The 26,581-nt window shown below is 45.1% G+C and overlaps 1 protein-coding gene across 1 annotated transcript in view; it reads left to right on the forward strand.

Annotated features, from left to right (window-relative positions):
• The window catches only part of LOC138480594 (uncharacterized), a 414,351-nt gene that overhangs the window by 213,840 nt on the left and 173,930 nt on the right, over positions 1–26,581 (forward strand). The window contains exons 3-4 of the mRNA XM_069612304.1: positions 10,075–10,248; positions 24,140–24,321. Coding sequence (XP_069468405.1) covers positions 10,075–10,248; positions 24,140–24,321 — 356 coding nt within the window. The remainder of the gene's footprint in view (positions 1–10,074; positions 10,249–24,139; positions 24,322–26,581) is intronic.

The following is a 26,581-nucleotide window of genomic DNA, read 5'->3' on the forward strand; positions in this document are numbered from 1 at the left end:
TTCACAAGCAGTTCAAAAGCTTCATCGACAACATGGGAATACGCCACCGCCACATTACACCATACTGGCCCCAGGCCAGCATTGACGCATATAGGTGTATGGCGTCTATCAACAAGTGCCTGAGGATCGGCAAGGACAAAAGACAACCGTGACTCCCGAACTATACCGGTTCCCCCGATCCTATCGACAAACTCCTCACGCAGCCACCCAGGCCAGCCCTGCAGCCCTGATGTTCGGGGGCACCCATCCAAGCAGGACCCCTTCACCATTCGCGACAACCCCCCACAAGTGGACCTGGAGAAAATGGAATGGAAAAACCAAGAGCACAATGCAAGGGAAGATCACTCAAGAAGAGCTACACCTAACCACCTCCAAGTAGGAGACACAGCACTAGTAAGGAACCGAACGCCACGGGGGGAAAATGGCACTCCACTATGAGTCTCTCCTCTGGACCATCACCCATCGAGAACACGGGTTAGCCACGGCTATGCGAGGATCCCAAACTGTCACCAGGAACGTGCCACACTTCCAGCGGACACCACACACTCTGTGGGACGAATCCCAGGAAGACAGGACCCCTGTGAGGGCCCACTCCCCGCCGGCTGAACGAACCCTACCGGCTGGAGAACAGAGAAATGCCAGCTCAAGAGACTCCTCTGCCCAAAGACAGAGAAAGGAGCTGCCCAGATCGGCCACCCCACAAAGGGGTGATGGAGGATGTTACTCACTCCGGAGACGGCTAGTACCCTCCACTCTACTCCAAGGGTACATCCTAAATGGTGAGACTGGTGCCCCAGTGAACACCAACAAAGACTACCACAATGTTTGAAAAGTTCATTTGTTTGTTTGTCCAAGTGGGGGAGGGATGTGGTGTCCACGTGACTCATGATGACACGGGCAGGATAGAACACGTGGGCAGAATAAATAAAGGAGAGCGAGAAAGCCCACCAAGGCAGTCTCTGCTCTGACACCAGAGGTACTGTATTAGTTGTCGCTCATTGCGTCCCGCCTGCAAGGCCCTGCCTGCCCCCACGCTCCCTCATCACACTTGTGGCCGGGCAATTGCCTTCTTGCCCCACTTCCCAGCCTTCAGTGGAGTAACTTTGCCGAAAATGTTTGGGGGGGGGGGGGACATGACATCTGAAGAAAAGGTGCCCCAGCCAAATGAATGGGGACAAAATAGTGTGCCATGAAAGTTGGGGGGGGGGGGGACAAACACATCGCCCCCCCCCCCCCCCTAAAATTACGCCCATGCCAGCCTGCCCAGATCATGGGACATCAAACACCGGTAAAAGGCAGACGCTGAGAAAACAAAGCAAAAGAAACCTACTGTAGAAGCAGTTCTTTTCCTCAGTGTGCACTTCTAACTGCATTTCGAGATGCCACAGGGCGTCAAGCCGTCGGTGAATCATGCCATAACAAATGCAGTGAAGCAGCAGTAACTAGCATTTACAGGTAAACATACTCTGGTTGATAGGCGGACTCGTGAAACTCCTACACCCCTCTTCCTGCATATAGAGGGACCCACTAACAGCTGATGGATATCAGTCAAACCTCTTATTGTTCTAGTCGCGCCTTTGAAACTTGGACATTGGTTGGTTGTGACTTGCCGTTGGCGACGTGATTAACGACGTAACGTTTCTCTAGCAAGTCCACGCTGCAGCGCGACCACGGTTGGTTAGCCTGCCCCTACAACACACACACCCGGCCCCCCACCTCCCATAATGAAGAACAGTGCATTTTATTCCTGTCCTTTTAAAGACCATTACACGTTTAGTTCCAAATCAGTGAAACCGATTTGGATCTATGAGCGAGTACCCCCGAGGGAGCAGGCGGGCCTGCACTTGCAGATCGGAGCCTTACTGACGGTTTAACCAAAGCCAACTGAGGTTAATGAATATCTGAAGTTGAAGTATGTGAAAATGCTTGGGCAACCAAGTGGCATGGCGATTTCACTCTGAAGGACGTGTACAAATGAAATGTTTGCACCGTTTCTACGTGTAGTGTCCTCCTTCCCATTATTGTTTACATGATGATAAAAAATAGCTACGCTTTGAAGTTGAACAAAAAAAAACCTGCACTTGTCAAATGATTATTAACAATCTTTCGTCTTTGGTCCTGCAGAGACTTACCTGCATGTTCATTTAACAGGACCAAAACGCAATAAACGATTCGTATGTATAACTGAAAATTACTTTTTTGGGTTGCATATGTTCAAAGAATTTGGAGATTAATAGCTTGACATACTGCAAAATATTATTAGAGCACGCAGTGTTGGACATGGAAAACATTTACTGGAGGATCCCTCTCCTTTTTGGGGATAGGGGAGAAAATAGGGGCGTGGCTCCAGGCCAGGTCACACAACACAGTATCTTCATAAAACCCAAGCCTTCTCATTTGCATAAAAACAAAGAGCATTGTGGGAACAGAGGAATGCACACAATGTCTCATCCATCAAGTCACGGGACTCCCTATTGTGAACGTCAATGCACGACAGTTGCCCCCTCTAGGGTTTCAGAAGAAAGACTGGCAAGATGCATTCATCAGTTCTCCATCCACTCACCCATACTTCCGTGTACTCCTGCATGCTCACCTCCCCCACAGTACTCCAAGCAAGGACTTTTAATCCCAGCCCATAAAGTGGTCTGTGCAAAAACATGTTAACACCCCCAAAATAACATGCAAGTACATGTCTTGCGCATTTGTGTTTATAGCATTTAATATTGGGGTTACCTTGCCTTCAAGCGCCCCTACGTGTGGCAGAACATGCTAAAGATGCCTGGAGTGATAAAATGATGAGCCAAAGAAGACACTACTTGTGCCACCACCGACCATTCAGCTACACCACCATATCAGCCCTGCAATATGCAGGATATAAAAAAAACTAAATCAAACCTGTTTATTTCGAAAGTTTGCTGTAAACCAGGTTTATATGCTACGTTCTCCGATTTTTCGCCTTTTTTTAAACTGAGAAGGCAAACGAATATTGATAACCCTGTGGGGGAGGGCGAGGGGAGGTGGGTTCGACTACTCATAAGGAACGGACCTGTCCTTTAAAACACGCCTGAGCGATGTGGGCGGGACTGAGGGCAGGGACGTCATTTGACCAAAATGCCAGGGGTAGCGGAAGTGACATCACATGACCTTGACATCTGATGACATCACGATGTCATTTGACCCTTCCCCGAAGTGATATTGCGGGAAGCGATCGAACATTTCCTTTTACCCCTGACAAAACAGTAAGTGGCATCATATAGCATTGTTCCTAAGTACACTATGAAAAATATGGTTACAATATCACTATGTGATATATATGTCATACAAGAATGGTTCGCCATATGTATCGTTAATATCAGTGTGTATAGGCCCATATTACTAAATTACTGTGAATGCAATCATACGTCCATGGCCAAATGATAATGATGTGCTACTATATAGCACTTAAGCTTAAGTGCTTATGTAGATCAAATATACGTATGATGTCACCCAATCTGTGTTGTTACTCATTAATCGCGACCTCAGAACATAAAAGGCTGAGTTGAGGTTGACTAACTCAGTGACTCACCCCCTAAAGTGTGCCTAAAATAAACATTTAATGAGTCTAGCAATTGTATAGAATTCTAGAAAAATAAAATGGGGTATTCCCATTATTTCTTATTTGGGTCACTACTGAAAGTGTTAGACTTGTGGAACCCCCTGTTCATTTTTTTTAAGAGGCATGAACAAGAAAGTCAGCCACTCCAGAAGCAAAGAGCCACATGGCACTGGCCATAGCCAAGGACCATGCAGTAAAAAAAAAAATGTATTTTTCAATTTTTTTTTAGGGGTAGCAGGATGGGAACCCTGGCGACACCTAGATGACGTCCCTGACTGAGGGGCGGATCTAGGTGGTGAATAATGCAGGTGCCCAGAATGTCGGATTCTGGCTCAATTTATCAAACATTGCTGTGATAGTAATTCAAGCATGCATTCCTTCTGAGCATGCAATGCAAACTGGATATGATGCTCATTTCATCTATCAGAAAACTCACCATAACAGTACCATGTGTGCAAAGTAAAAGTCCTATATACAGCTTTGGACTGTTTTACTATTCATGCCCGGTTGAGAAAAGGGCGGATGTCAGGTGTAGCTTGTATGTTGCCGTACTTTGCCGCACACCTCGAGATTTGAAAAGTAAATATGGGGTCAGGAGACTCGGGGCAAAGAGCTTCCTCAACTTGGGGGGCGGGGGAGGGTTGGTCCCTGAGTCTCTATGGAACGGCGCACAGTTGTCTTGCCGAGCGCAGCTCCCAGGAGGCGACTGGCCTACTGGGAACTCTGGAGATTTCCGTAGGCCTCTTCAACCTGGCCTCTTTTGTGTGGTTCTCTAATTTATTACCAAATGTTCTCATAAGAAGAGGATTGAGCTTGCTCAAAATGTGCAATATGAGGCCACTTTGAAAATTATTTCCAGGGCCTCTTTTGGTTCCCAGTCCACCCTTGGCAGATATATATATATATATGTGAAACACGGTTGGCGATCGTTTGCCTGTAGTTTAACATTAAATTTGACACTAAATGGGAAGAGCAATTTGAGACGAGGCTTTTTGAAAAATCTTCAAGAAACTTTACAAACATTACAGAGCAGACAGATTTTTTGGGGGCAGGGGGGCATTTCATGGGGTTCCTTCAAGAGGATCACAAAACCTGTATTTCACATGCAAATGTCCATCAGAGACATTTGCTTTCATATGGATCAAACCGCTCAACGGATTTGCAACAAAACGTTTGCAAGGCTTGGTTTTCTAATACCAAAGCCATGCTTTAATTTCTTTGTCACAAATCTGTCCCGGATTTTGTTTCTTGCCAAAAGCAGAGCCATCCAGTTTCCCAGGTGAATGCAAATGAGATTCATCCAGTCCTTTTATTTTTCCTTGGAATTCTGGGTCTTGTGTATTTTCTATTTTAAATGCAGGGCTATAAATCCCAGAATTTCAAGGAGAAAAACAGGACTAGATGCATTTTCACGTGTGGAGTAATACCAGGGTATACCTTGTATTATCCATGGAGCCACATTTTGATTTTCAGGCAGTTGTCTTGAATGGATTATCAGACCCAGCTCAGGGCCATTGATATAGTAAGAAGCAACCTGATTGGCTGTCTGGTTGGGAGAGGGAGCAAACCTTTTCTGAAGGGCTGCCATTGTGGCATGCAGATTTTCAGTTTGTTCAGGGGCCGTGGCTTAGCCACTGTACATGCCATGGAGGCAATGTGGACACTGAGCCTGGCTGCATGACCACTTCAGTTTGCTTGGGACAGGGGCAAGGGGAATGGAAGAATGGCAAAGTTGCCACTGTGGCCAAGGGCACAAGTCATGCTTCTCTCCGCTGTGCCTCCTAGATTTCCCTTGTGGCACCCTGCCCTCCCAGTGCTTCCTCTCACTTTTTCTTTCTCACTCCACTGCTTGGAATTCTCTTCTTCCCTCCCCCTTGACATTGTCAAAACGTCCATACTGAGTTGTTCAAAACCAAATTAAAAGCCTACCTCCCCACTTCAGAGTTACCCTCTTAACCTACCTTCTAGCTAACATTTTCTCCTCGCCTCTGTCCTTTACTTTCTCTGCCTCCACTCTATCAATTCCATCATGTTCACATCTCTAACATAGTTGGCCGTACTGTCTACCTGAAAAGAAAATGTCTTATGCAGATTGTCCTTAATCTATAGTCCCCCATGTCTTGTCACTGGTGACTGTTCCATTTACTCCTCTCCACAACCTGGTCAGAATGTCGCTCCAACTCATCCATTGTAAGAAGCACCCTGCTTAGCTATTGTACATGCCTTTGTGATAAAAAGAGCATTGTTCCTCCCTGTATAGAAATAAACAAATAGTGAGCCCGTTGGGTGGCTTTAGGGAGCCATGTCACCGGTCAAGTATCAACAGATGGCATAAGTTTTATTGAGTCCGAAAAACAGGGGCTGCAACAAGGCAATTGACAAACTGCACAATGATGTCTTTCCATATACATGTTTGTTTTACTGAGAAATAAAGAGGTGAGAGAAATAAAGAAACAAAATACTAATTTACGGGTTGGACCATGGTCCTAAGAGCCCTTACCTATGTTAGTTCAAGGTCAAGGTGGTATTTCCCTGAACAAATTATAATAAGGCTTTCAATTCTTTTATGATCCACAGATATGAGGACCACACAGGTTGCTCTGGGACATCCTTTGGACTTTGGCCTCTTAGCTCTCAGATTAAAGTTGATTTTTTTCTTTCTGTCCTCAGTAGAATTTCAGGTTGTAGTCCTTTAAGTCCCCCAGCTAAGGGGGGGGTTTGCAAGGTCAAGACTCCTGCTGCTGGCCTTTTATGGTGCATAGCTGCTGCAGGCTCAGATGTCTTCATAATCCAACACAGAATCTGTTTTTGCTTGAGTTTGTAATGAGTTCTCTAGGCTCAGTTTCTCACTCAGCTCATCTGGTTTCAGATCAGAGCTTTTTTGTCCTTCTTTGGACAAATGTTCCTGGCTAAGATCGACAACAATTAAATCTATTATCCTTTATGTGATTTTCCCTCCCACCAGAATTTGGACCATGGGTGCCAGCAGCATATAGCTTCCTCTCCTTAACTCTTCCCACTAGCAAGTCTTATTTATTTTCCTCAGTGGGTTTGCTAGTCATAGCAAATTGTGGACTAGGACTACCAGCTAGCTGATAACATTTAGTTTCTCTCTGCGTCGCTGTGCTTCTCTTGGGTCTTTAGACACTTGACACTATCAGCCATTTTCCACAGGTTAACTATGCTCTCCACTTACATAACCCTTGTGCTCTGGTCGTACCCCACCACCTGGTCCATTATTCTCAATATCTGCCCTCCGCTCTCCTTTCAGGGCTTAGCCGTCATGGTTTGGCCAATGCCATTCGTCAAACATCCCTCCCTCTGGGGTTGTCCATGCCCCCTTTTATTTCCGGGCTTTAATTGAAATTGAGACAAATAGGGTTTTATTGAAGACACCCGGCCATGTTAAACACTCCAACCCAGGATTGGATGGTGGACATTGCTCCCTTCCCTGGTGCATGCATGCGTTTGGCAGTTTGTATTATTTGTTGAAGGCCCACAAATCCTCAGGCTGGGACTCTGTATGTGTGTGCCTAATTACATCATGGTTCCATTATGCATGTGTTTGGATTGCAATTCTCCATGACCTGTGTGCCATGTGTGGAGAACCAAAAGTAGTACTCTGACTCTGGGACGTCATGTTCAGGGATTTTTATTATATTCTTTTACAATTAGTCTGACCTCTTGGCCAGCTTCAAAGAAAATATCAAACTAAGATCATGACAATTAACTCAGTGTTAATCTCCTTTGAGGATGGTCTAGAGGCAACCACAAGGGAACATTCAGGACCGAGGGAACAGCAGAGAAATACGGACCGGTGTGAGGGAATCGAAAAGGGGTGAAGGCAGCAAGTGCACAACGTGCAAGGAGAGGGGAGTGATTGATGGCCGCAACGGGGCATGATCTACGAAGGCAGACCTAACGGGTCTTTTCTTCGAATGCAGGAGCCAGAAGAGCAGCAGTTCGTGTGGGCGTATTAGTAGGCGAGCGCTGGGAGGGGAACAGTCCCTGCAGCGACGAGTGACGAAACTGAGCCGCCCCGGGAATTGTTGGCCCGCGTTGAGGGTCTCAAGTTCTGTTGCAGCCTGTGTGGGGATATCACTGTTCCACTGCGGTGGGGCAGAGGGCACTCCCACCGGAGCCAGGGAGGGTGAAGTAAAAAGGAAGAAGCCAGCGAAAAGACTCAGGCAGTTGTCCGAGGCCGGAGGAGGAGGCAGAGAGAGGGGGAGAGAGAGAGAGACCGATTACACTGTGGCTGCGCCGGTCCAGGAAGGGAGATGGACTTGACCCAGCTGGTATTCATACACTGCTAAGGGTTGTGAAGTAAACGCCCAGGCCCGCGGGGAAAGCAGTGTAAACTAAATAAAGTTAGTGAATTTGCATCAAGACACTTGTCTGTCCTTAGTCCCATACTGCAACGTGACCGCTACCTATTCTAAAACTCAAAAATTCAAGGAAAAGGTATTGTCAGGATGAATCCAAATTATAAAGTCCCTACCCCAAATCCTGTACTAGCCTACACACACACATCTAAAGGGTTTAACTATTAAAATGATTGACTGCTGCTTCTATTCCAGGTTTTCTCCCCTTGATTTTCTTCAGGTGCCACTGTAATGGCTAAATGTTCCAAAGAAAATCTTGCTTGAGGTATTTCAGTCTTTCTGCTGACAACTCAGGGGTGTTTGGGAGGGGGAAGTTAACTTGTTTATCCCACTCCGGAGTGTTGCTGTTCCCCTCCAGGGCTTCACACACTCTTTCACTCGCCTCTTGTTTCTCTTTCATCCCTGTTCCAGGGTGTCTTCACTCTCTCCCCCTCTTCTGTGGACTCTTGATTATTGATCCCCTCTGTTGGGGTATCTTCACTCACTCTTTCTCTTGACTCTCGTTCTGTCTCTCTGGGGTATCCTCACTCTCACGCCCTCTCTTGGGGTATCTTCACTCTTAAATTAACACAGGGGATGAGTCTCTTCACATGAAAACTTCCTCTAATAAAAGAAAAACACAATGGAACCACGGCTCTGCCATGAACGCGTCTCAGTGATGCACTTTTTACTCACAAAACAAAGTAAATAAAATAGTTCTCGTTCTCAATATACAAACTCAAAATGTTAAATCACCTTAATACAAACCACCTTACACACTATCAATTTGGAAAGCATTTATTAATATATATATATATATATATATTTTAAAACGTCCTAAACTTGCATAAAATACTCTTCTCCCCCTAACTAGTGACCACCCTTATTACCACATCTCAGTGTATCATAGTTTTCGAGCATGCTCTTCCCTCCTCCCAACCCCAGTTCACGCTGCATCACGATCACGGCAAAATGGTCGAAAAAACTAAACAAAACTCTGCTGTCCCCAAACCTTCACCAGTCCTCTTTCCTCACCCTGTCCACATGCCATGTTCTCAAACTCCCTAATTAGCACCCTTTATATCATTGTAGGGCACTTTCCAAAGTTGATTCGAAACTTGATTCTCGAATCGCGTAACGGCAGACTTTTAGAACTGAAAAAGTTTAAGGGAGATATGACTAACTTTTGGCTACAGGGCACCATGATATGCACCAAAAAAAAAAAAAGAATGCTGACCAAATTGGCACTAAAAAGAGAGCGGATTTCCTATGAGCGATTCATTCCTGACTTGTTTCCCATTTGGTGCAAATCCGTCCAGCGGTTTGGGATGTGTGGCGAGCAAATATTGGAAATTTTTCCAATGGAAGTGAAAAACGCCCCCTTTGTTTGACCCTTTATATCATTTGAACCATAACACGGATGTGCACGAAACTTTCCAGTCTTGTGGGCCCGGGCCGCAATAGAGGTATGTCAAACACGGGGATGATCCATCCTATAGTTCAAAAACTATTAACCATAGAATATTCGCTTTTCCTACGGATGATCAGTTTTCAACTTAACTATGGGCCGGCCATCGCCACCCTATAATATATATGGGAATCAGTGAATTGATATTCCGCTGGGAACATCTTGTGCAGATCGGCACCACATGGTGTTTCACTGTTCACTAATTTTTAAATGTAGTTCTATAATTGTGTGCAATTATATTGAAGACTTTTTTTTATGTTTGTGAAGCAAGATGACTTAATTTCCCTGAAAATGACATTTCTCATATTTGTAATGGTGAAAGCTAAACAGCCTTTAACCAACTCTGTGCCCTCTCCATTCTTATTACCACTCTAGGTAAATTGATGTTTGGTGGGGGTCGGTGGAAGGGATCAATTTTGGTACGAAGTATGCTCTTGCTATTCATGGTTTACACTTTAGAGGAGAGCACTTCTGTTATTTCGGAAATTGCTGCCACATGGGCAGTGGTAGAGCAAATAGAGAACAACAAAAGACCAGAGCTTAATGTGTTGGAAACCCCTCAACATTGGCCAACCTTCTGAATTTGATGGTCTATTTCTGCTGTGCCCGATTTTTCTTTTTGCTTACATCCTCTTCTGTTACTCCCATAGGTTTGGAGCGACCATCTTGGGGAATGAAGATTGCTTTTGTGGAAATATGTCAAAGATTTCTTTTAACAATTACTCCATTTACGACATCACTTCAACAACCAGGATCGTAGAAACTAGAGTGCGAGCCGACCCTAGCAACACTTTCATCTACAGGTCTAATGAATGTCCAGAAAGGTACTGTCTACTAGCATGTCAGATGTGTAGGAACATTTCTGCCACTCGGGACCTAGGAATGTGTGTGCTGAAAGATGAGTGATTCGGGGAGGGACGAAAAAGGTGTATTTTTTGCAAATGTATTTCTTACTGTGAAAGAATATATAGAAGCAAGGGATGGTAGGACCCCATAACTCACCGACACCTGGGGTACTCAACTAGTACACAAGACAAACTGGTGTTACATGAGGACAGATGGCCATACCCCACTTCTAAAAATCAAACAATGGTTAAGCAGCTAATCAAACTCCTATCCCACCAACGAGCCTGGTTAAAGACAATGGAGTCTGCGAGAATATTTATGAATTCATGTATTAATACAAAAACATATTTTTCAAATGTATTGTATCAACAATACAAAACTCTGACACAACATCATGTGTTTATCACAATAATCAAAGGTGCATCCATGCCGATATAGTATCATATTCACTCATTCTATCATTCCCACATCTGACATAACTGTTACTCATTCAACTTCAATCAAACTTCTAATATCTCATAAAGTGCTAGTGCTGTGCTACAGTGCTCATAAATATAAAATGTTCATAATCCTGCAACCTCGACTAAGGCAATATGTGGATCATTCTTTCAACCCACATGTTAATCAAATGTATGACCACGAATGATAGATAGTATGTGTGAAGATGATTTCTTTTCTTTTGTATTGTGAAAGAATGGCATTTGAAATTCAGATGAGATCTGCATCGTACAGCTTTGAATTTGGATCACCAGCCAAGCACATCTGATGAGGGCACTGCTGTTTAATTTGTGAATTATAATGTTTGCAGTTGTTTTAAATGTTGTTTTGCGTACCCTCCTTTTTATCTGCTGTTACGGTTTTTGCCCATGTACTTCCTATTTGTTATTTCTATGTCTGGCTCTTCACTGTTCCAAAATCTGAACATCTTTATCTAGTAGCATAGACCCGATAAATTCTTGTAGCATGGTTGAAAAAAGTAATTGCCTCTTTGTGGGCCGCATCCTCATCACATATTTAGTGCTGACTGAAAGCAGCTTGGCACTCCTTGTTTTTGCACACATCCCACCATGGATGTGTTTTTCTAGATCCTTCTATTTTGGAAGGTTGGGCGGGAGGGACTTTCCAGGGTTGTCCCCCAGATCTATCGTCTGCTTGGCTTCTAATGCAGCATGGTTGGTCTACAGTCTTCAGCAGCAAATCCAACTTTTGCTTGGACAACTTGCACCCAGGTCAGGTTAGTCTGCAAGGGAATCCCGTCAGACCTTGCATGGAAACCACTAGCTGGAGCCTTGTGTGAGGGGTCAGAAACGTAAGGCGGACAACCTTTAGATGATTTCTCAAAATATGCCATTTTATGAAATCATAAGTTTCCGCAACTTTGCAAGTAGTTTGTCATGCTGGTTGGGAGGTTATGGCAGTAGTAGTCCTGCGAAAGATGTAAAACAAATATGGCCAGAAAAGAGGCTGCCAGGCATTGCAGAAGAGACAGTGGTACCAATGCCACATACACCTCTGAGGAGGGTTAGCGATGGGGTCCCTTTGAACCCAGTCACCCCACCTTTTGGAATGTAATGCTAAGCTGCCTACCCAGGCTAAGGTGTCTGCGCTGTCCTCGAACCCTGGGGTAGGCAGTTTAGCCCGACGTCCACAATAGATAAGCTACTAATCCAAACAACTAGGTTAAAACATATATATACATCATCGTAATAATCTCCACATGATTTCACTCTAGCAACATATCCCACAATGGGGAAATGCATACCTGACATGTAAATGTTGATCTTTACAATCTATCAAGAAAGACATTTACGCTTTTCGCCGTCTGTCACAATATTACCATATTTAATGGGCATGTGTTAATATGAATGGCGGTTGAAAATGGATGAATCTAAAAGTTGCTTCTAATCTCTCGCTTTCTAGCAGTCTTCTTGTTGTGCTTGCAGCGCCTTCTAGGGGCATGAAAAGGGAACACCTTTGCTTCCTCTGTGCACCTTGTTTTTTTAATGTTAATGGGTCTTGTACCGCACACTGTTGCCACTTGCGTGGTCTCTTGGCGCTCAATATTTATGTACACAGTAAAAACTTGAAACCCAGTTGCAACCATTGGAACACTTTCCATTATATTAATTAAGCAGCATAATTTGCTACAAATTGAACTTTTCTTTTGGTGATACATTTGTGCAAAGCATTAACAGAGTAATGTCGATTAGTACACCCTCTTTCCACCCATCCCTGCTCTTTCCTCTAAGCTCACTGGTATTGGCAATTAACTTTTAAAAAATGTAACCCTTTTCTGTTCCGTTATATGGCATTTTTATAGTGCCTAATGTAATGCCATTGGTATGGCCTCAAAGCGCTGTGGGTAAACGCCCTTGAAGGACCCGTGGTATGAGAATTGATCAGAGGATTTTAGAATGTGTGTGCATTTTAGCCAGTATGAAGGTAGGTAGGGGTGGCTAAATCCCTGTTAACGACCCATGGCTGACTCACACCCTGACACAGCCCTTTCCATGCTCCCCTCTGCTATCTCTGATACTCCCGATGCGCTTGCCCCTGTCATGAGGATCCGCATGAAGCCTAAAGCCAAGTGCAACTCCTGGTACGACTCCGATCTCGTCACCCTTAAAAGCAAGTGTAGGGTGGCTGAGAGGAAATGGTTGGCATCTTATACATCCTCTGACAAACTGGCGTGCCGCCTGCTCCAAAGGTTTGTTTTTTATCGCCCTTATGTCTATCCTTTTCCTGTAACCCCTCTTGTCCCATCTTTATAGATTTCCAACTGTACCCTTAGAATTCTATGCTTCTAATCGTATCCATATTATTTCATCCTATTACTGTATCCTATTGACGTACAGCACTCTGTTGTTTCTCCTATTGTGAAGAATGTGTAATTGGAGTCCCGGATAGTCTGAGCAGACCTGGATTTACCGGGCTCTGATAGATGGAGGCATCCTGAACCAAATAATACATTTATTTTGACTTAAGGTAGTAAAGCCGACTGGTCTTCCATTGGCAAATGTAGGATGCAATATGACAAGGGAGATAGTACACCAGAGTGAGCCTAACCTATTCCTTCATCACAGGGTCCCGGCTGGCTTATCTATTTCAGATCACCTCTGGAATGCTCTGTGGTGCGAATAGCTCCTCTATTCCTAGGCATAGTAGGCATGATCCACCACTGTGTATTGCTGCTCTTTAGATTAATTGGCAAATTAAAAAGGATCTGTTAGTGGATGCTCCTTGTGATTGTAGCATTATTTCCTAATTTATTTAATCCACACCACTCCTGATGCAGGCAGTCGCAGCCCATTCCAGGATGTCTTTTCAGTAGTCCTCTTGAGCTGTGCTTTCAGGGTCTGATCGGGACATACTAGCTCTTCTGCTACTTCAAGTGGTGCTTCCAAAATTGTTCTTCTGACTGTATTCTCGTGTTGTTGGGTGCTTTGTCTTCTCGACCCCTGTTGAGAAAGATTTCTCTTTTTGCAGCTTTCCTCCATTGATTTAATTGAGTCCCCAGCACATCTCCTAATGGATTAGTGCTCTACCCCATTTTTGGGTGAGTGGGGTCTGATTAGCCTTGAATACTCTGCTCGCTTTGTTGGGGTGCACTGGGTAGTCTTGTTTTTGCATAAACCACCGTAGGTGTGCAGCATGGGTGCATTGTGTCTCTACTTTCCTGCAAGTAACAATTGAGTTTCTTTTGTGATATACACACAACCAGCTGGTGGCAATTAACTTATGTTTACTCTTTTTCTACTGCACTACTGTGCACCTTTTGTTTTACTGTGATAATGCCTTTTTGAGTATCAGACACGCAAAATGGATGACCCTCGTGGTTTAAGCCCTGTTCATTGTGCCATCACCTTTGTTGGATATTTTATTTCCTTCTCATGTTGGACATTTCTATTTGTACTTTTTTCTGGAGTCCTGAACAGGGACTCTTGGTCAGAGCTGTTTTCTCCCCTGGATGAAAAGTACTTCAGGTGCGACTCTAAGGGTTAAATGTTCCAAAGGCTGTTCAAAATAAAGTCTTCGGATATTTCAGTCTCTTTCTCCTGTATTCAACAATTGGGCTCCTTGTTTGGAGCCTATTCTACCCAGGAGGGTTTCTTTAGGAAACAAAAATTACAATTGAATAGGTCCAAGAAAAATATGCTCACAGAATACTCCTACTTCGAAGGGATTGTGTCCTCCGACGTATTCCTCATCTTGATAGATCATCTCCAGCTTGCTGGCCTGGGAACATTTTTTTTTCAGTAGAGGGGGCTGCGCGTCGACTTCCCTCGACAGCCTCCGTATCAGCGGCGACGTCGTCATGCGTATAAATAGACTCGTGCAGCGTCCGTTGCTCAGTTCCGTTTTTCCGCGCTTCGTGGGCCTCGGAATCGCATTGCTCAGTTCGTTAGTCAGATAAATTCTTCATTATTCCTCGGGAATACCAACTCTTACTCAATGGCTTCCTCATCCGTACCGACGACTCCACGGTCCGGCTTCAAAAAATGTCGAGACGGTGGAAAGAAAATGTCATTGACAGATCCTCACAGGATCTGTTTGTGGTGCCTGGGATCGGAGCACCAATGTTCGGAGTGCAAGGACTGCATGTCCATGACGGTGAAAGCCTTGAAGGAGCGTAAGGGGAAGCTTGAGAGAGGTAAGACAGTTAAAACTCCTTCAAAAGTTTCCTCGGCAGAGTCGAGACATTCGTCTCCTCGCCGACACAGGAAACATTCTCGTTCTAGGTCTCGAAACAGTTCCCACCACACTTCGAGATCCAAGCATCCTCGTCTTCTTCAGTTTCCCCGGAAAGAGTCGTCACCTGCTCCACAAAACATAGCTCCCAGGCTGAGTGGGAGGAATTCCGTAAAAGGATGCTTGGCGTCTTCAAGAAAGTGGCCCGACCCCCTCGAAGACAGCTGAGGGTGATACCCTGGGTGAAAGACCCGAAAAATCAAAATGCTGCGAGTCGTTGCACCCGGCGAACGAAACTACTCAAGAGCGTCACAAACCCTCGAGCAAAGGCACTGTACCATAGACGCCATCGTCGAAAGTCCCTTCGACACATACATCTGCGTCATCGACGCCATTATCGAAGGCCTCATCAATGCATAGGTTGATCGAATTGACGCCGTCTTCGACGCCGAAAAAGAACAAACCCACGGCCGTCACTACCTCACAGCCAGCGGTAATACCCAGGGCCTCTAACACGACTTGGAGAATGTCATCGACAACCTTGAGTAGGATTCCGATCCTCTCAAGCTCTACGAGGCCTCTTCCGATCTTGTCAACGCCTTTTTCAGTGTTTTCGAAGCCTTTAACATCCGCGTCGACGACGTCTACGTTTTCTCAACCAATTATGACAAATGTGGCCCCTTCTGCTCTGGAAATGGGATTTAAGCCATTTCCAAGGTCTGATCATTTCAGACCTTTGTCTTCAATTTATGAAGAAGGGGAGGATTCGGATCAAGAAAGACCATTTGGGTTGCAGAGAACTACAACACCTGAACCAGAGGAATTTACCTCTGAGGAAAATAGGTTAAAGGACCTTTGAGAATCCTTACATGAGGCAAGTGGGTTAGATACTTCCCCAGAAATAGAATTTGCCAAACCAGACCCTGGGGAACATGCCGAGACCCCTTACAGAATTTTAATGGCAAGGATTATAGGGTTCATGGGTTGGTCTACACCTTCACCTGCATTCCAACAGGATGACCTTACAGACATTTTAGTTAATGGCCCACAGGAGAATCCTGTGGTTCCATTTCACGCTGCATTACAAAGAAAAATATTGGCTAACTGGGAAACTCCTGAGGTTAGCCTGGCGGTTAATAAGAAGTTATCAGCCAAATATAGGGTATCTGCTACTGACCCTGAATTTTTGTCTAAACATCCAACTCCAGAGAGTCTGGTTGTTCAAGCAGCAACTGCATCAGGCAGTAGATCGGCATACCCTACTGTTCCACAGGACAGGCATGACAAAAGATACGACTCTATGGCTAAAAAAATCTTTTCTGCATGTAGCATGGCGTTGAAATCTATTAACGCTACTTGTACGCTCGCAAGGTTCAGCCATACAATTTGGGAGTGTGCTTCATCAGTGGCTGACTGCCTCCCAGAGGGAGAAGAAAGGGAAGTGTTTCTAAACATCATTAAGGATGGTAAAGACGCAATGTGCGAATCCCTTCAAACTGGCATTGTTTCTGCTGACAGTATCATTAGGGCCATGGGGCAAGTACTACAACCCGCAGACTTGCATGGTTGCGAAAGTCTGGGTTTGCGTCAGATGTACAAGCCAGACTTTTAAATATGCCCTTTTAACGGCTCTTCTTTGTTTGGTAAGAAGGCGGATGACAGCCTAGAAAAGTTAGACATCCAAAGCAGCAGCAAAAGCCCTGGGAGCTGCAATCCATGAAATGCCATATCGCCCCTCAGGAACCTCTTTGGAGAGGTAAGTCCTTTCGCTTTTATTCCCCATTCGGAAAGGGCAGAGGACAGTCGGTTCAAAGAGGTCAAAAAAGATTCACTCGAGGTGGACGGGGTAAAAATACAAAAGCCGCAGCAGCAGGTGCCTCTTTAGCCTCGGCATCTGCATCAGCCGCCTCTAAATCACTCTGAGGACTCTCCTCACAAGACACCAGTAGGGGGCAGGCTAACTCAACATCTGACAGAATGGCAGGCTATTACGTCAGATGCTTGGGCATTGGAGACAGTTGCCCAAGGTTACTGCCTGCCTTTTCTACGCATTCCTCAGAGTTATCCACCGGGGAACAGCTCTCTGAAAGTTCCAGATCCGCTCCTCTTGCAGGAAATTGTAGACTTGCTGGAGAAAGGTGCCATAGCACCGGTACCTGTAGCGGAGAGGAACAAGGGCTGGTACTCCCCCCTACTTCCTAATACCGAAGAAGGACGGAGGACTGAGACCTATCTTGGACTTAAGAGAATTGAACAAGTTCCTCAGGAAGGACAAGTTCAAGATGGTAACTCTCAGATCCTTCAGGCCCTCCAGCTCCAGGACTGGCTGGTATCTCTGGACCTTCAGGATGCTTATTTCCTTGTGCCAATCCATCTCAAACACGGGAAATACCTGAGGTTCGCAATTGGCAGCTCTCATTATCAATTTCGAATTCTGCCATTTGGGCTGACCTCCGCCCGAGGGTCTTCACCAAGCTAATGTGGCTGCAAGTCTAAGGAGGGAAGGGATTCACGCCTACCCCTACCTGGACGATTGGCTGATCAGAGCTGTATCTCCGGAACAAGCTCAGATCCAGCTAGATTATGTCTGCCACTTCCTTCACAAACTGGGCTTCTCCCTCAATTTAAAGAAGTCACAGATGATACCATCACAGAGACTCCAGTTCATTGGAGCGGTCCTGGACATTTCCCTGGGAAAAGCCTCGCCACCAGAGGTGAGGGCTCAAGATATTCTACAGATGGTCACCAAGTTTCAAAATGCCCAACGTCTCCCGCCTTCGACTTTTTGAGGTTGCTAGGCCTCATGGCATCCTGCATCTTCCTTGTGCCAGAGGCTCGCCTGAGAATGAGATCTCTTCAGTGGGCACTGAACTCAGTGGTCGCAATTCTCAGGGAGAATGACAGATCATCTTCAGGTTCCGGACTAGGTGGCTCAAGACCTTCAGTGGTGGGCCTGTCAGGAGAACATTTTGAAAGGAGAACTGTTTTGGCAACCATGGCCGCAGATAACAGTAGTCACAGATGCCTCACTCATGGGGTGGGGAGCCCATGCAAACGACTTGACCATCAGTAGTCGTTGGTCTCCATCCAGACCACATATCAACCTGTTAGAGCTGAGAGCAATCAGACTTGCGCTGGAGGCTTTTCTGCCATCTGTACAGGGGAAAAATGTCCTGATAATGATGGACAACACAGTGGCCATGCACTACCTCAACAAAAGAGGAGGCATAGGATCACTGCCTCTGTGCAGAGAGGCGATGAAGCTCTGGTTTTGGGCAATCCAAGAAGGAATCGCTCTATCGGCAGTTCACTTAGCTGGAGAGAAAAACTTGACGGCGGACGCTCTGAGCAGGCATAGTACAGTCTCCCACGAGTGGGAACTAGCTCAGGAAGTCCTTCAACAGATCTTCACCCTTTGGGGAACCCCTCAAGTGGATCTGTTCGCCACCAGCATCAACGGGAAGTGCGATAGTTTTGTTCAAGAGAATTTCCCCCGAGAGGAGTTCTAGGGGACGCGTTCGTAGTGGACTGGGAGTTTCCACTTCTGTACGCGTTTCCTCCAGTCCCTGTCATTCCTCAAATGATCAGGAGGTTGAGAAGGTCTGGAAAGCCATGATCCGAATTGCCCTGGACTGTGCCAGGAGAACGTGGTACCCCGACCTTCTGGAGATGTCCATCTGCCCTCCAATTCGTCTTCCACTCAAGGAGAATCTTCTCTCGCAGAAGGGAGGTCATGTTCTCCATCCAGACATCAGAACCCTCAAACTTCACGCTTGGTATCTGAAAGGTTGAGATGCAAGGATTGGGACCTCCCAGATGATGTCATGGAGGTGTTGCTTTTGACCAGAAGGCCAGCAACAAAGACTTTATACTGCTGCCGTTGGAACAAATTTTGCAGCTGGTGTAGAGAAAAGAATATCGATCCCTTTTCATGTGGTACACCAACGGTGTTATCTATTGTACTCTATTTGGCAAATTCGGGCCTTCAGGTTGGCACTATCAAGGGCTATCTCACAGCGCTATCGATCTTCAAGCGCACTGCAGAGGAACCATCGCATTTCAAGTTACCCTTAATAATACAATTTCTGAAGGGATTAACCAATGTCAATCCTCCACGACCATTCCAAGTTCCCTTATGGGACTTAAATTTAATCTTAAATTTCCTGATGGGTACTCCTTTTGAACCACTCCACTCTTGTTCGCTAAGATTTCTCACCCTTAAAACTGTCTTATTAGTGGCATTGACATCTGCTAGGAGAGTGAGCGAATTACAAGCTCTATCTAGTAAACCCCCTCCTCCAATTTTTCATAAAGACAAAGTTGTCCTACAAGTGAAGCCTAATTTCCTCCCAAAGGTGGTTTCTGAATTCCACATCACTCAGAAGATTACCTTAGCTTCATTCTATCCCCCTCCCCATCCGGGGAAAGAGGAAGAAAGGCTACATAGGCTGGACCCAAGGAGGGCTTTGAGCTTTTACATCAGCAGACTTGCTAGGATTAGGCAAGCAGACCAACTGTTCGTAGGTTACTCAGGGCACAAATTGGGATTACCGATAACAAAACAGACCATTTCCAGATGGATTATTTTGGCCGTTCTGGAATGTTACAAACTGGCAGGGAAAGAGCCTCCTCAAAATCTTAGGGCTCATTCAACCATGGGTATCGCAGCCTCTTCGGCCCTCCAAAGAGGGGTACCGATTCGAGACATATGTGCGGCTGCCACATGGTCGTCTGCACATACCTTCACAACATTTTACAACCTGGATTCCTCCTCTAGCCAAGAGACTAGATTTGGCAAAGCTGTGTTGCACTCTGTTCATTATTAAAGGGAAACATGGCAATTTTACTCCCACCTCCGGTTACACACCACTGCTATGGGAGTCTATCAAAGATAAGGAATACGACGGAGGACACAATCCCTTCGAAGAACAAGTTACTTCTTACCTGGTAACATTCTTTCGATTGGATGTTCTTCCAACGTATTCCTTAACGCCCCTCCCATCCATCCCCTCAGTAAAACTTCCCTTGTGGTTACAGCTTACGCTCCTTGTGGGTCAATAACCAATTCATGTAAAGCTACTGTTAAACGTCAAAACAGAACCGAGCAACGGACGCTGCACGAGTCTATTTATACGCATGATGACGTCGGCGCCGATACGGAGGCTGTCGAGGGACATCGGCTCGAGGGACGTCGACGCGCAGCGTCCTCTACTGAAATTTTGTTTTCCGAGGCCAGCAAGCTGGAGATGATCTATCAAGATAAGGAATACGTCGGAGGAACATCCCATCGAAAGAACGTTACCAAGTAAGAAGTAACTTATTCTTCTTGTCACCCTCTGCATATCTAAAGAAAGAATCACTCATTCATACTCTGTTTATAGGATCAATCTTGTTTTTTATCTAAAGTTGTACAGTTAAACATAAAATTGACACTTAACAGATGATATCAAACGGTATTTAACCGGAAATACAGAAAATACTTACAACACACGGAACCAAATGTTTTTTGGCAAAACAACCACTTTGTGTGTGTAGGACAAAATCAACCTCAGGTGTCGTTTTCCATGAAGTGCGCATAAAACTAGTATACACATATAAACAGTTCAACATTATAACATCACATAAAAATTTCAAGGACACAAATAGTTTTCTTTGTGTTTGGTAGCGTGAATACACTGCAGTTGGGGGTAAAGAGTCTACACCACAGTGTTTCAGCCGTTTCTAGGTGGGCTTGATGTGCCTCATCTGATATACGGCCTTCATCAGGACGGGGGTCTGTACAGTATGATGTCTGTTCTGCAGGGGAAAGGGAGACTGTTGTCAAGGGAGTATTCGAGCACCAGTTATTTGAAAAGAATGAATCATGCACTGTATAGTTTTGAAAAAACACACAGTTTACCTATTGGTAAATAATTCCACAGGCTCTGCTGTTAGGAGATCCACTAGCCTCGGGGGCTGATCTCTATGGGGTCCTGTTGTCAAAAAACAGAAAAAAACCCGGGGTTTCTGATTAGTGTTGGTGTCCCCCTAGACATGGCTCAATAAAAACGGAATAAAAGAATAAATGCGACCTGGCTGACATTAGAGAGATTTTCACCTCCATTGAGAGGTAAGACTCCTTTCATGTACGCAGTGCCCGCTTGGGTTGCATTTTTATTGAGCCATTTCTAGGGGGACACCAACACTAATCAGAAACCCCGGGTTCTTTTCTGTTTTTTGACAACAGGACCCCATAGAGATCAGCCCCTGAGGCTAGTGGATCTCCTAACAGCAGAGCCTGTGGAATTAATTTACCCATAGGTAAGCTTTTTGTTTTTTCAAAACTACACAGTGCATGATTCGTTCTTTTCAAATAACTGGTGCTCGAATACTCCCTTGACAAGTCTCCCTTTCCCCTGCAGCACAGACATCATACTGTACAGACCCCCGTCCTGATGAAGGCCGTATATCAGATGAGGCACATAAAGCCCACCTAGAAACGGCTGAAACACCATGGTGTAGACGCTTTACCCCCAACTGCAGTGTATTTACGCTGCCAAACACAAAGAAAATATTTGTGTCCTTGAAATGTATATGTGATGTTATAATGTTAAACTGTTTAGGTGTATACTAGTTTTATGTGCACTTCATGGCAAACGACACCTGAGGTTGATTTTGTCCTACACACACAGTGGTTGTTTTGCAAAAAAACGTTTGGTTCCGTGTGTTGTAAATATTTTCTGTATTTCCGCTTAAATACTGTTTGATGTCATCTCTTAAGTGTCCATTTTATGTTGAACTGTAAAACTTTAGATAAAAAACAAGATTGATCCTATAAACAGAGTATGCATGAGTGATTCTTTCTTTAGATATGCAGAGGGTGACAAGAAGTAGGAGTATTCTGTGAGCATATTTTTCTTGAGTCTCTTTCTCCTGACACGCCCGAGTGCCGTTTTCACTGGTTTACCCCAATCTGGGGTGTTCTTTTCCATTCTGGGTTTCCCATTCCCTTTCTCTTAACTGAGTATTGTATCTTGTTTCTCTTTTATCCCTGCTCATGGGTATCCTCACTCTCTTCCCCTCTTCTGGGGTCTGTATTCACTTTCTCTTCACTTGGAGCAAGGGGAAGAGTATCTTGGTTGATTCCTTCGAACTGGGCTCACCCCTTCTCGCCTGTTTACTTCCAGGTGTAATCAGGCTGCCCACAGTCCGTTCCCCCCCTTCACTGGGGAACTTTAGGTTGCATAGCCCCTTCCATAGGCTAGCATGGGCGGTCTTTCTTCCAGCTCCTCTGGATCAAAGGGGTGTGGACCTCTTCTCCTGCTCAAGGTTCAGCTCGGCTCTCTCAGGTTTCCCTCTTCAGCGCAGCAGGGAAGCCTTACTTCCCAAGTCAGGCTGCTTCTCCACTTCAGCAGGACAGTTACCAGGTACAAGACGGCCACCCTTCCTCTGCTTCAGGCGGCTTCTCCACTGTTTCCTCCAAACCAGTGAGATCAGGAACCAGTCCCCAGTTGAGACAAATTGCAAATGACCTACCTCTCCTTTTATTCAGTCCCTGCTCCGCTAGCCGAATGCTGATTGGCTAAACTGTCCAGCTTCTCCACTGGGTAAAGTAGTGCTTACATCATAGCCTTTCAGGGTAGGTCATCCCCTGTTGGTCAGTTCAAATATCAATTGAGTCAACTAGGAGTTCAATTAATTGTCCCATATAAGGGCTTCACTACAGTTTATCTGGTTTGCTCCTCCTGGGTAGTTGGTAGGTATGCCTCTCTCTGTTTCTCTTGCTATATGAAAGGTTTTATTTTATTTCCCCATGTCTTTGTGTTTTTGTAGATTTTATTTAATACATTTAGATTGTTTACCCGTGGTCCTTAATAGGGAAATGAGCCCTGGTCTTTATTTTTATTTTTTTACAAGCGAGGTAACAATTCTACCACTGTGCTATTTCAGCTGTGCTGCTATTCAGTGGTAAGGGAGGCTGATGCCATTTTACTACAGCTGAGAAGTGTTTTTTCTCTCTCCATGCTGGCTGCGCACCTCGCTGCACGTTGCCAGCTTAACCAGTTGCTCCTCTCTTTGCAGCCACAGGGATTTAGAGATGTTTGTGTGAGTTGAGGAAAAACCACATTGTCTATTCTGTTATAAGGCATGTGATTTAAAATCCAACATGTTTTTCCCCACTCTAGGAACTGTACAGTGTTTTTGCATTGTGGTGTGTTGTGTGGCAATATTTGGCGCTACAAATCTGTGTGCATTTGTTTATAGTATTTAGCTTATCTTGGTGTGATTAACTTTATGAAATCCGTTGATTTTGAGTTTTGTGTACATCACTGTGTGTACTTGTTACTTAGTCATTGCAATTGCTAGCTGTGCTTCACACCCAGCTTAGACCCTTACACGTCTAATCCTTGCTACTCTGCCATGGCTGTGAGTTTATATAGACGTAAGTGTACCCCTTGTTGGACAACTAAATTGGCTTCTCAGAACCCCTCACCAGAGTCTGTTCTGAAAAGTCCTTTTATTTTAATTTTTTTGGATATCACGCTTAATACCCGAATTCGTTTTCTAAGCACGGATCCGGGATTCAAACCTCTGTTACTCTGTGTGGTCTTGCTTCCAAGACCAGCACGTAGCCCCTGTGTTATCCTCCGTTTTAAGTTCATGCACATTAGGTTGCTGCAATGATAGTTACAAGCTGGAGCCACTGACCAGAACGGGTTGTGATTTGACTTCCTCAGGTAAGTGTTGCAAATGAATTGATACATGTGGGTAACGTATGTCAGAATCCATTGTTCCCCAGGCTCCTCACAGCTGAGGTGGTGTTTGTTCTGAGTGGTGACCTATTTCCGTAACTTTGTTTGGAGCATGAAATGGTGCCAAGTATAGGAATGATTGAACCGCTTCAGTCATCCCTGAGGATAGTACTCCACACAATGTGTATTAGTCGGACAGATTAGCCAGTTGGCCACCAGGGTAGATGAGCTCTGGCTGTGTAGTGATTACTTGTGGATACCACCACTTTGCACTTTAATTGTAATTGGGCAACAGCTCCATCAGACAAACGTAAGGCTAGGTCCAACATTAGGTTAAGTCATGATTGTTCCACTCACATTTTTTCCATTCAGTTATTCAGCCACTTTAACTGTGCACCTGCATGTTCTATCCAAAATAATTGTTTTTACCGCCTGCTTTTTCTTCTAGATGTGCAGGTGCAGTCTGTTTACCTTACGGAAATGGGACATCAAGAGTGGCAGTATATAGCAGCGACGGCCCTTACATTTACAATGCCAGTGCTAGCCTGGTGGCAGACATCGTACACACTGGAAAATACTTCTTACTGGAGATATCTGGCTACTTGGCAAGTACTTTAGGAAAGACATTAGGTAAGCGTGACGAGGGATGGATTATACAATATAATAAGAAAAGTGTGTGTGCATTGTTGAGCATTGTGGCGTTTGTGTAAGGAACATCCAGAGTGCAAGCAAGAATACAACAACCAAATTGCAGGTGGTCTAACTAGCACATGTTTATTATAATGATATCTGTTAAGTTTGTGCAGCAGCCCACTAAAGTTTTCTAATAAAACACAGTAGAGAATACCTATTGATCTAGTGAAATTGTAGGAATCAGAAGTATTGTTGATCTTGTTTCTTGATCTGTCATAACCTACCGGATTTAACTGTATAGTGAAATGAGTGCATGTCAAATCAAGATGCTCACTTCAAAGCTCACTCTCCCCAGGGAATTGGTGGGGTGTCTCCTATGCAGTGGCCACTCTTTCTCCCTCTAACATTAGGAGAGAGCCCGCAAATGTGGTTGCCTTTTTGCAGACACTGATGGAAAACCAAAGAACTGGCAGAGCTCTGAACTTTATCCTTGCCATAAGTGAGAAGGTTCTCCAGTCCTGGTTCTCTCTGAATTCTGGAACGTTGTGAGGAATTCGACCATCCGCACAGGGAATTGTGCACTTGCCTGGGGATTTTTTATTTTTGTAATAAGAATGAATGATGGGAGATCAGCCTCCAAAAATGTACGGGGCCATTCCGCACACACATTCCATTCTAACTGCATGACAAATGCATAGTCACGTGTACTCCGGGAGGACACAGCCTACAGGCGCCATCCTCCCCTGTCAAGTTCAGCTGGAATGTGACCGCCACGGGTACATCAAAAGCATCCAAGGGGGAAGGCGACACCTTCCTCCAGCCATGGCCAGCCTAATTAAAATATCAAAGGCTCCATGGACCTGCCTCTCTATTGTCTAATCTGCTGTTGGCAGCGCATACTGATGAGAGTTAATTGGAACAGGTCTGCAACAGGCTTGGTCGCAGAATGGACAAAAGGGAGGCAGGACTAACGCCTCTTGGATATTCAATGTGTCAACTTGAAGCTAGCTCCCACCCCTCTGTATGAAAGGCAGTGAATGTCATGTCTGGGTCCACTATTTACTGTAGGCACTCCCTGCAGAGAGGACCCCTTTCAGAGGGAAGAAGTCTGTGATTTAAGGGAGACAGGAAGTCTGCTCTCATCACAAACTTCAAGGGAGACCTGCACTTTGATCAAGAGTCACAGAGGGCTCCGTTAACCAGAGAGCCACTTTGATCTACAACAGACAGGAAGATGGGTTGGACTTAGGAGTACATGTTGTCACCCCTTACCTTTCCTGTTGCAAAGCACTCTGGTCCTGGCCTGACGCATAACAGAAGATTGTTGGTGGGGACACAAGATTGGTGCAGGCCAAGCCTACCTTAAAGAACCAGTCACTGGGGCTCATTTGCCTTTAAAAGAGGGCTGGGCCCCTCACTTAGCAGATCATCCGACAACTTTGGAAGGAGTAAGAACAACTCATTTGGACCCTGGCTGAAGGTACAGTCTGCCTTACAGCTTCCACCAGTGAAGGAGGGCTAGGATTTCTAAGAGGGAAGCAAGATCCCTCCCCTAAACATCTCCCAGGGAACAGAGTGAGATACCGGACTATGGCCTTGTCCTTTGTTCAGAGACTCTCTGGCCCTTCACACCCATTCAGCAGCTCCAGAACCAGTACCCAGCCAGCACACAGCATGCCCTGCTATGTTCTGCCAGCAAGCTTCCTAGGTGGGAAGTGCCAGAGAGTCTCTGAACAAGGGACAAGGCCGTTGCCTGCAAACGCTCTCCTCAGCTTTGGGCTGTCCGCCTTAAAGGACGACACAAGCCCTGCGAAGAAGCTAGGAGGAGTGCCACAACAAGCATCAACCAGTGTCCATCTTTTAAGGACATTTTCGAGCACTCGACCCGTGACTAGCTGAACCACTGACTGTTATGCTGCAGTCACTAAAGCCATACCAAAATGTTCGGTGTACCCGTGGTGTGGAGTAGCAGACTCGGGTACGGAGTACAGTAATACACAAAAACTAGTACTGCTACTTGGAAGGCTTCATCTTGATTATGTGTCATTGAATAAAGTATGACTTAGTTTAAGAAATCAAGGAGCCTTCTCTGTTTTTTTTTACTAATGGAATGGATCATAATTGAAGTATTTGGCCCAGAAAAAGGATACGTCCAGAAGAAAAAACACCATATACTCACTAGGGGTTTATGTAAATATATAGGTTGTATTAAATACACGTATTTACAGTTTTGTGTGAAACATAAAACATTAGTTGT

Source organism: Ambystoma mexicanum, chromosome 5p, assembly GCF_040938575.1.
Source record: "Ambystoma mexicanum isolate Mex_15411 chromosome 5p, UKY_AmexF1_1, whole genome shotgun sequence".
Classification (NCBI taxonomy): domain Eukaryota; kingdom Metazoa; phylum Chordata; class Amphibia; order Caudata; family Ambystomatidae; genus Ambystoma; species Ambystoma mexicanum.